Source organism: Notothenia rossii, assembly GCF_949606895.1.
Source record: "Notothenia rossii genome assembly, chromosome: 11".
In the NCBI taxonomy this organism is placed as follows: Eukaryota; Metazoa; Chordata; class Actinopteri; order Perciformes; family Nototheniidae; genus Notothenia; species Notothenia rossii.
The window spans coordinates 17,623,502-17,634,377 of NC_136910.1; the positions used below are offsets into that span (position 1 = coordinate 17,623,502).

Below are 10,876 nucleotides of genomic sequence, written 5' to 3' on the forward strand. Positions count from 1 at the left end.
GAAACTAATGGTATTGCAAAACTGCTGCATTGTAGTAAATTCCAAGAAACCACTTCTACCAAAGAGAGGAGGTGGAGGAAGACGATGATGAGGAGACTGGAGTGTGACACTACTGCAGGATACATGAGGACCACATTGAGTAGGGGCTAAGTTCATTACAGGAATTACACTTGAAACATTTACAGTGCAGTGAAGGGGAGAAGAGATGCAATCAAGTATATCAACTCCTAATTTCTTCTTCTTTTTTTTGCTACATACATAAGCACAATACAAACCATCTCCTGCCAGTACTGAAAGAAAAAAAGAAAAAAAGCTGATCACCTTCTACTGGTTTGGGTTATTTTAAAAGCCTACTTTTTAAAGTCTCTTAGACATCTTCCATTAATAAATAATCTATATTAGTGCTTATGATAAGCATGGAAGAGGGTAGGGGAAAAAAGACCAATAACTTTCTTTAATGTTTTATCTTTTCCTTCTCTTCTCCAGCAGGGGTCAGTCACTAGGCACAGATCAGTCTCTCTTCACTGTATAACAGACAGTAGCACACATTAGAAAGCCTAAATGCTCAGACAGGGCTAATACAGTTTTCATCTTAAGAAACAATCACATTTAGTAGGCTATTCTTTAAGAATCTTTGTATCAGTTAAACAATTTAGCTTGTTATTTCTATTTTAATTTCCCAGCAAAATAGCTGTCATAAAATATTTTGTCACCTAATAAATACATTTTTGTATATATTGAGCCTTTATTCAAACCCAATTGCCCATGAAACAAACAAACAAATACAAGTTTATCTTATCCTTAAAACATTTTGTAACCTGTATCATCATAAAAAAACATATTTTATCATGACACATTTGTAAACCCAACGTATTATGTATCAATACAACTCGTGTGTGTGTGTGTGTGTGTGTGTGTGTGTGTGTGTGTGTGTGTGTGTGTTTGTGTGTGTGTGTGCGTGTGTGTGTGTGTGTGTGTGTGTGTGTGTGTGTGTCGGAGGTGGGGGAGGCTGACAGTGTGTGTGTGTGTGTGCATTGGGTAACTGCAGCAGCAGCAGAGTATCGCAGCAGCTCTCGGTGTTTCGTCGCGCAGAGGACGACTCGGAGGATATTTGTGGACTCCATGAAACAAAAGCAGGTGAGTCGGTCTTTTACTGCTTTTCTTTTCTTTTGACTGTTCCTCTGTTTAGTATGTTTGTTCTATACTTTTCCTGCGTACACAGTCTCTGTGTATCTGTGCTCAGGTGAAGGTGAGTAAAGAGTGCAGTGCTGTTTTCCCTCTCTGCTGCAGTCCGGGGACAGGTGCACATGGGTGGATGTTTACTGCCGTTGTGTGGGTGTAAATACTTAAATCCTTATGTGTGTTAAGTAAGTGAACTGTGGAGTGTTTCTGTGTCACTGGCTATACATTATGACGGTCTCAAAGCTTTTTTAATCATATTCGCTGACGGCATTTTTCTTAAAGTCGAAGCTATGAAAGAGAATCATGCATATTGCTTATAGGTATAGAAGGTAAAAGCATTATACAAAGATATATTCAAAATGTCTTAAAATTAGAAGGTTAGTTTGTTGCAAAAGTTCATTATTTTTACTATCAACATTTTCCAATGTCGATTAATCGTCAATTTTTCTTAGGCCTACTAATCGATTGATAGTGTAATCTTTAGAAAGTCAGAAAATACAAAATGTCTATGCAAATTCCTCAACGTCCATGGTGACGTCTTTAAATGTCTTGTTTTGTTATTCCTAAACCAAAAGATATTCCATTTACCATTTCAATATAGAAAGCAGCACAACTCTATTTGACCAACTAAAAACTGCATTTTCTCACATTTTGTAAGAACAATGTCTGTAGCATTGGTTAATTGGCGCCATTTTCCCTTAGGTTGACTTATCGTTTTGTAAAAAACGACCTTATTTTTTATCAAAATGGTTTGCAATTATCTTTCTTTCAATCAAGTTATCCTTTGCTCAACTAAACATGGCATCTCTAATGTGAATGACTGGGACAAAGCAGTTACTCTGGCAGTGGCGGCTGGTGGAAAATATTTTTGGTGGGGCTATGGAAATGGTGACCAAACCATACTAGGGCGGTCCGGGGGATCGTCCCCCAGAAGAAATCTTTGAGAAATGACCCCTTAAATTATGACTTCTGGTGATGTTAGGGGGGGGGGGGGTAATCCATAATCTTCAGTGTGGTTAGCTATGAATCTTCCAAAACTGTGCAACAGTATGCCCACACAAACTGCAGAACACTGGTGCTTTGGGAACACTCAAATTGTTTGATTCCCATTTAAAATCAGGACTCTGGTCAGATTCTATAAGTTTATAACCTGTTTGAAAAGCTTTTCTTTATTTTTTTGTAAAACTTAATAAATTAATTAATAATGCTAAATAGTATCAGATATGACCCATTCATATTCTCCTTGGCTGCTGTTGAGAAGTGGTGGAATAATTATCCAGATTCTTTACTTGAATAAAATGAAGGATTTGATGTGAAATTGTAATTTTTTAGATAAATGTGTTGTACAATATTTACATCACTGCTGTTGAGTCAGTTATAAAGTTAATAATAAAGGAGTCGAGTGATCAGCTATTTCTGTAGAATGTAATAGTTCATTAATAAATAGTTTTTTGTAATGCATCAATTCTGCAGTAAATATGAATAGGCTGTGTCTTCATGAATAAATTGTGGTTAAAATGTCCTTCAGGTTTTTTTGTTGCAGAAGGTCAGAGGTCACACAATCTCTTCATGTTGAATTAAAGAGCTATCTCAACAAAAGCCATGATTCAAAATCCTTAAACCAACCTAATGCAATTATTATCCATCTTTAGTCTTTACATATAAAGAGCACCTTGTTAGAAAGTGGTAAAGAAGACTGAAGTGGTAATCTCATCTCTCCAATCTCAGTCAAGTGGGCTCAGGAGATAACTGTAGAGAGGAGCAGTGTGTTAGTATATTTTCAAGGCTCAAATTTGGCTAGCAGATCAATTTACACATTGGAATATGTGCCATAAAACTGCAAATAGCACACCCTGTGCAAATTAGATTATATAGTATACTGAGCGTGAAGATATCTTTTATTTAAGTAAACTTGTAAAGGAGAAGAATTCCAAGGAGAAAGTAAATGTCCCCAATGAGTCATTCATGGTATTCCTCTGTATACATGTCCTGTTGAGTCCCAAAACTTCATGATTGGTTCTTACTTTCGAGCATGATGACATAATTTGCGGGTTTTGTTTATCAAATTAACCCAAACAGAGCAACACATCTTACATCTTTATATTTTCAATGTATGAAAAGGCAGATTATATGTGACACAATGATGATTTCATGCTTTTCTGATAAGATTTGTCGAAAGATCTTCCACATCACAGTTAATGTGGCCCACAGGGTGAACCCACTCATTCTTCCTTTAATGTGCGAGTAATCCTATTTATGATTCAGCTGTACGCCAACTCCCAATGGTTTCAGTCAGAAGAAACTGCAATGTTTAAGTGTTCAGAATTCCCCTTTTAAAAAATATTTTCATTCAGTCTTTTTCAAAAATGTTTTGGGAATTTAAAAGGGCATCAGTTGAAAGGAAATACAGGAATAGCTTGTCTGTTTTATCGATCTTTTTGCAGAAATGTCACACTAGGTGTTTATCAAATAATGCTCATAATTTGGAAAACAGCTTTATCCTACTCTGCACGCTTTTCCATAATCTGTCATGACTTCACTTTAGGATTTTTAATAAAATGTGGCTAAAAAACCTGCTCATGGATCAATAAACAGGAAGTAGCTGATATTGGTTGCTAAGTAAAAGGTGCCTCAGACGTCACCTGCTGTTTTGTTCGATCCCTTTCGCCTCCCATCATGCATGACATATTGGTTTGTGTCACGTTCAAGGCAGGTGTGTTTACCTTCCCCTCCTGAAGTGTCCATGCTTTCATCAGTGAAGCAACATCACGTTGGCCTTGACAGCTTCTGTAGTGTACACAACGCAAATGCAGATGTGTTGAAACAATGGAGTGTTGGCTTTGTGATTTTCACGAGAGCAGCAGCTGACACACCAAAGGGCTTCCCACCAGCACGCCCGCCTGTCTTCGTCATCTGCTGACCTAAATTTTGACACAGTTTTGGGAGACTGTGGTTATAAGGACAGCAGTCATCAAACAAGCCTGACGTTGGGTTGTTGCTCTGCCTCAGTGATGCCACTAAAGTACATTTATTGAGCTTAAATTAAACAAATGTGAGTGTGGAGTTAGAAAAAGTGAGCTTAGCAGACCTCAGTAGCCTGCTCCTCTTCTCTGTTTGAGGTTGGTGGCTTCAGGCTACATTAGCAGCACAAACACACCTGTATCTCTGAACCAACTGTCAGTGGCTGAGTTGCATTATGGGTAATGTAGGCGCTACATTTTGACAAAGTGAATGTGTGAAATAAAGAAGACCATATATCTGGTTCTGCTGCATAGATTTAGATTGATTTTAAAGGCTATATTGAGTATCATAAGTTGTTCCTTTAGCTGCATCTCAAAATCTTCACGTTTGAATACAATTGCAAATACTGTATGTAATAACTTTCAGTAAAGTAATTATGTTGGTAAAACTCCTCACTCAGCTTAGTATATGCTGAGAGAAAAAAAAAACTGCAACTACAGTTCCTTACAAATGTAACTTAGTGTGGGAAAAATCCGGCTTTAAATATATTAAGGTTTTCAGTATGAGTTAGGTGACACAGCACAGCAGTGGTTTTGTGAAGCAAAAGCAGTGAGTAAAGCCAGCTTTAATAAAATAGTTCTGGATGAACGTAAGGTGAGAGGATCCCTGCACCATCACTTACTTTTTCTCTTGTCATCGCTCACTTTGTCATCTTATACGTCAGTTTCTAAGCTTAGCACTCGACTGCTTACAGACAGGTCATCAACCTCACTGTTCTTTATACTGCGAGTGATTAGCAGCAGCAGCAGTGGAGATTAAACTGGGAATCCTCCAGTGTCACAATCCGGCAGAGCGGAATTCTCAGTGTTGACCCTTTGACAGACTGGCTCAGTAACAGAGCCAGAGAAGGGGGCAGCCAGGTGGAGATTGTGCTGATGGCACAGGGCCTAATCTCTAGATCATCCGTCATGCTGCTCCAGTGTGCAGCCGGTTAATTAAGAGATGGAGTCGTGTGTTGCAATATCACATTACAGGTGCACATCATTTCACTTCCCCAAACTTTTCAAATGGCCTTTTTATGTAACAACACCTGACTCATTCACTTTGGCTAATTGGTTGTAATCAGAGAGTGATGGTGCATATCAGCAACTGGTTTTCTGCTCGTGCTGTCAAGTAGAAAAGAGAGTTCATACACAGTCATTTTGTTTAGCACAACAGATATTAGGGGAGTATGTTTAAGTGTCTGTGCATCAAAGGCTTGATAATGTTGGCTTATCAAAGTAAAACTTTAACCAGATGTACTTAAAGTACTCTATTTGAGTACAATTATGGGTTGATTTGACTTCCTCTTCCTACTTTTCTAGTTCTACTTTACAACATTTAAAGGGTAACAATGTTCTTTTAACTGAAATACATCAATGCATTGCTAAATATACTAAAGACAGCACTGTTTAGTTGGGTCACATTTTCACCAATTGAGACAATTCCCCGCTCACCTTTAGATATCATTTAATTTAAATATCACTTTTGGACCCAAGGAGACAACCTTTTTTATTTTTTTATGACCACATTAATCATCCTACGACCCTTTAGATTGACTTTAAGTTTCTCACTGGAGTGGACCCAACAACTAGGTAGGGAACCACAGGAGAAACTAGCCAGCAGAGTAGCCTATGATTTGTCAGCGGCAAAAGTAAAATGCTGCTTTCACATTGTTGCATTAATATAATTTTTTTTAATAATATATCAGTCACAGCGGTTCTTTTTGAGCAACACTTTGCTTATAATACTAATAGGGTTTCTATTTTTACTTGAAATGGAGTATGTTTACATTGTTGAATCAACACTTTTACTTAACTAAAGACCCTCAAGACTTCTACAAGTTTAAATATTATCAATAAGTATAGTATTTTCCCCTTTGGTGGTAATCTTTTTCTATAAATGTTTGATTTGTTTTGCATCGATGTCAGCAACAACAACAGCCTCTGGTTTGGTATTCTGTATCATTTCTCATTTAGAAATACAATCTTTTTTGTATCTTTCTCAGCTGGAGGATAATCAAAGAGTCTGCTTCCTGCTGGGCGTGAAGATACATTTCTCCAGTCCGATTGTTTGTCTCGAACAAATTGAGTGCGATCGAAGCTGTGCTTGGATCCGGGTCTGTGTGTTAAACATGGGAGACCAGCAATCAGTCCGGCCCCCCCTGCCTCCATTACTGCTGCTCCTGACGCTCCTCGCCAGGCTGTCTCAGCTCTGGGCCTTCCCCTTCAGCCCGTCCCTGGACCTGGATGTCACTCCAAGGACCACCGTATTCTCCAAAGGTAAACACTTCCATTTTCGAACCGTGAGACAAGTAGAGATTTGAGGTAAAAGAGATATATGTATTTACCAAGACCAACCAAGACAGTCAAGAGTTGAGGCTGCTATTATATATATATTATATACATTTTTAGACATACGGTGTGATTTACTGTTTTTTGGATATGACGATCCTTGTTGACCCAGAACTTGGAAAATCATCAGATTTTAAGTTTCCTACAGTTTCAAAGTAATTATGTGATAGTTGTATGTGTTAAAGGCTATATTGCGATATTAATCTGCTAATACTTATTTTGGCATATGTTAAATGGTGCCAATTGCCAAAATGGAATCACTATAGGCTTAAATAACCAAGCTTAACTTGTAGCTTACAGATACTACTACAATACTTTCTGTTTCCATCCCCCAAAGCATGATGGGAAATTAACTTGCAAAACATGGCAATCCTCCAGAAGATACCTAAATTCGGAATAATAATAGGACTGACAAAGTACATTGTTGTTACAATGAGGAGCAGAGGGGGTAAGACTGTTCTAGATGCATCTTGCGGACACACGTGCACCAGCCTACTGAACACTCACCTCACTGTCCTTATTTGATTCTGCTCCGCCCCCCCTCCTGGTTAAATAAGTGGCACAGTTTTTAGAAGTTGGCCCTGAAGACAGCTCCTTCCTGCTCAGAGTTATTAATCGCCTCTCTCAAGTCCTGTCCTAGATCACACGGCTCAGCAAACACTTCTAATGAAACAATAGACATAAAGCCCTCATAAAAGAAGACCTGAGCACGGTAGACCTGATTGGTGTCCATGCAGAACATCATGCTGAGTTGGTGTATTTTGGCACAGAGGGGGGTGTTTATACTCATCATCATCATCATCATCAGCAGCTTCCTCCTGCTACCTTCCCTTCTTTCTCTTGCCACCAGCTCACCTTTCCCCTCCCCACTTTTTTTTTCTCGCCTCTCATCACTGCGGCAGAGGCTGCAGCTGCAGAGAGAAGGGAACTCCGGCACTGGCAGAATGATGGGACGTCTCTTACCTCCACCCCTCTCCTCTCCACTCCTCCTCACCCCTCTGAGGAGGAGTATTATTAGAGGATTGGTGGAGTGAGCAGGACCTCGGCTCTATTGCTAGCATAGAGCTCTCGGGTGCAATGTCATAAGAGCTGATAAGAGTGCAATGTGAGATGATGCTTTGCAGATTTGAGGATCTGCTGCTTGACATTGTGAATCACAATCAACCAGAGAGATGGAAATATAACAGAGGAGGAGAAACTTTTGCTATTCTGTTGTGCCTTTTTTTGTCAAATGCAACCTGATAGGAGTCCTACAGAAATTAATGTATGGGTTTCTGGAGAAAGAAAATCAGGGTGAATATTCCTCCAAGTTTTGCTTCACAATGAATCGATTTGTTGTCGAAGAGACTTCAGCACACAAAAAAACTGAAATACTGAACAAACTGTCTGTGCTGCAGTACCTCTTTCACCCTCTGTCTGAAACCAGAGCCCAGTCTGCTCTGATTGGTTAGCTGGCCCGCTCTGTTGGGATTGGTTAGAGATGTCCCACCCTTTAGCCTATCACGTGCAATGTGTTGAAGCGCTAGCCATTAAAAGCGTGTGTGTTACTAATACATAGTGATGTCGCTATGTTATTAAAGCACACAAAGGAGTGCAATGGAGGCGTTTTAGGCAGGGGGGGGAGTGTGTGGTAGAGAAACTCCTTCTGGCGTCAACTTGGGATTTAAGCCTTGGCAGACCATTTACATGCACACAAAACAGTCTAGCACACTGCAGGAATATGATAACCCCAAAAAGCGCAATAGTGCCCCTTTTAAAAGCGAGTGTTGTGAAGCTGTTTACTGCAACCAACAGGAGCTGTGAGCTGGTAACTAATATCAGTGCTGTTGTTTATAAAAAAAGGACACGGTTGATTAACTCTGAAACGCTCATTACATTGTACAGCACGTTTCATTCATTAAGCGTTTCTAAATAGGTTGTTAAGTGCATCATGGACAGAACTCATTGTGTTCTCCTCCTCCCAACTGTCATGCCCCCTTGCTATTTATTAACACATCTCCGCCTCTTGGATTATAAATCATACATACTCTGTGGGCTCTTTTCTGTGCCGCAGCCAGAGTCACTCTCTCAACGCAGATTTGATATTTCTCTCTGCCCTCATAGAAAGTTGTCCTTGACCTACTTTCCTATCATCAGTGGAGTGCATGTGAGAGTGCAGGGTGTGCACGTGTGTCAGCAAGTGTTTCGTCATTATCCATGTGTGTGTGTGTGTGTGTGTGTGTGTGTGTGTGTGTGTGTGTGTGTGTGTGTGTGTGTGTGTGTGTGTGTGTGTGTGTGTGTGTGTGTGTGTGTGTGTGTGTGTGTGTGTTGGGTCACATCACATCATGTAAAGTCTGCAGCTGATGTCACTTTCCCTGTGGTGACACATGTCATTGGGGAGGAGGGGGTTGGAGAGTGGCGAGCTCCACCTCTTAAAGATAAGATGTGTCTGCCTGGATGTGCAGGACTGTATATGGAAATTGGATGGGTGTTGTGGGTGGGTGTCACTACCTATGGGAGACTCTGTGGGAGGATTTATTATATGTTTCTCCACTGTAGGCTGAGGGGGCGCTCATTAATTTACAGTATGCTTTTCAGATGGCCTGTGTGAGTGGGAGTACAAGGACATGATGCATCAGAGGGAGATGAGATTATAAAGAAGGAAAATGACATTATGCACTCTCGTATATGCCTCGGAAAACCCCTATAGAAGGAATGTAAAGAAAGAAGCCTGCATAGTGTAATAAATAACCTTGTAGAGGTTATATCTCAAAGATAAACTGCTTTTCAGTAGTGGGGGTTGCAAGTATTTTCATCCATTACGTAAAGCTGCAGTATTCAATATTTTTATATTTGCAATGATTCAAATGGCTATAATGTGAAAGAGGTTGACGTAGTCATGAGCCAAACCCTGCAGCTCCGCTCAGCTCCATGGTGCGTTTAAGGATCTTTCAGCTCATTGATTTGGTTTTAGGACATGCAACTCTACTGTTTGGAATCAGTCTCATCCTTCTCATAAACCTCATTTTCAGCCGTAGCAGACAGCTCCTCTCTGCAAAAACAATCTCTGATAAACCCACTTTCACTATCTACCCAGCACCAAACAGCAGATAGACAAATAGTGTGCCAAGCTGGTGAGCATGGTGGACCATTAAAGCTTTAGAGACAGATGTTTGTCTTCAGAGCTGGAACCCAAAACACAAACATAACCAAACCTGACCAAAGTAATGTTAATGTTTGCTAACATGTTACACAAATCTACTTTATGAGGTGAAAAGCTATGGTGAAAAGATGTCATAGAAAAAAAGAATTCTCAACCTGGTCACACAAATCAAAAGACAATGATATTTAATTCAGAGAATTATTTGTTATTTGTAAGAGAGTTTGAGTAGAAAACTACACTTTAAAATGTAACAGTATTTTGTCTATTGGTGCCTTTTGTGTTGAGTTCAATGCTCACTCTTTTAAATGAAATCATTTGTTTGCACTGAAAGCAGCAGAAGGGCAGAACTGAGTACACTTAGTATCTGTTTATTTATCAAATTAATATCATGTTTGTAACGTTCAACATTATCACATATTGATTTTAGTGCATCTAATTAATGTACTCTCATCATTGTGGCCATTCTGACTGTGGGTTATGCTAACTTCACTCCTCCATTGTAGAAATTCAAACATGAATGAATGTTTGTGAGGCGAGCCTAAAGTTAGCTGACCTAACAACTAAATGTCAATAGTTACTTTCCACAATGCAAACATATTCTTGGCAAACGCTCTGTGACTTTTAAGTAGTGTAGTTGTGTGGAAAATGTGTAGGATCTTTCTTAATAACAAAGAGATTAAAAGGTGTATCCAGTTATGTGCATCTTTAATAGGAGAATTTGATGACTCAATTTAGATTGTGTTGTGAGGCAGTGTTGCTGTTTTTCTCCCAGAGGTGAGATGAATGCTTGACTGTGTTCTGAACCCTGCTGTCTGCCCATGGGGTTTCCTGCTCTCCCAGCTTCTGCCACCAGACCTGAAGTAATGGAGCAGTGAAATATTGATGCACTTTAAGTTGTCTGTTGCTACTATGACAAGCTGAGAAGGCAAGGTCCTGGGTTGCTCATGGTTAGCATTATAATTGTGGTGGTATACTAAGAAACAGCTTGATGCTTTTATGCAGACAAAAAGTGTTTCTTCTAATTGCAGCCTCATTATTTAATGGAACAGCCTGAGCAGCTGCATCTGTTTTGAACACATCGATGATTTGCTCACATCACCAGCTTGGGCAAGGCTGCTTTGACTGAAGTTGTTAAATCTCTGTTTGAAAACGATGTTTAACATTTGTTTATACTCCTTTTTATTTTTTTGCTCGGTGG

At 39.6% G+C, this 10,876-nt stretch overlaps 1 protein-coding gene across 1 annotated transcript in view; it reads left to right on the top strand.

Moving 5' to 3' along the window:
- The first annotated feature begins 1,041 nt into the window (after positions 1–1,041).
- sema4gb (sema domain, immunoglobulin domain (Ig), transmembrane domain (TM) and short cytoplasmic domain, (semaphorin) 4Gb) overlaps positions 1,042–10,876 on the top strand; it is a 40,183-nt gene continuing 30,348 nt past the window's right edge. The window contains exons 1-2 of the mRNA XM_079658101.1: positions 1,042–1,137; positions 6,191–6,464. Of these exons, the coding sequence (XP_079514227.1) occupies positions 1,123–1,137; positions 6,191–6,464 (289 nt within the window). The 5' untranslated portion in view covers positions 1,042–1,122. The remainder of the gene's footprint in view (positions 1,138–6,190; positions 6,465–10,876) is intronic.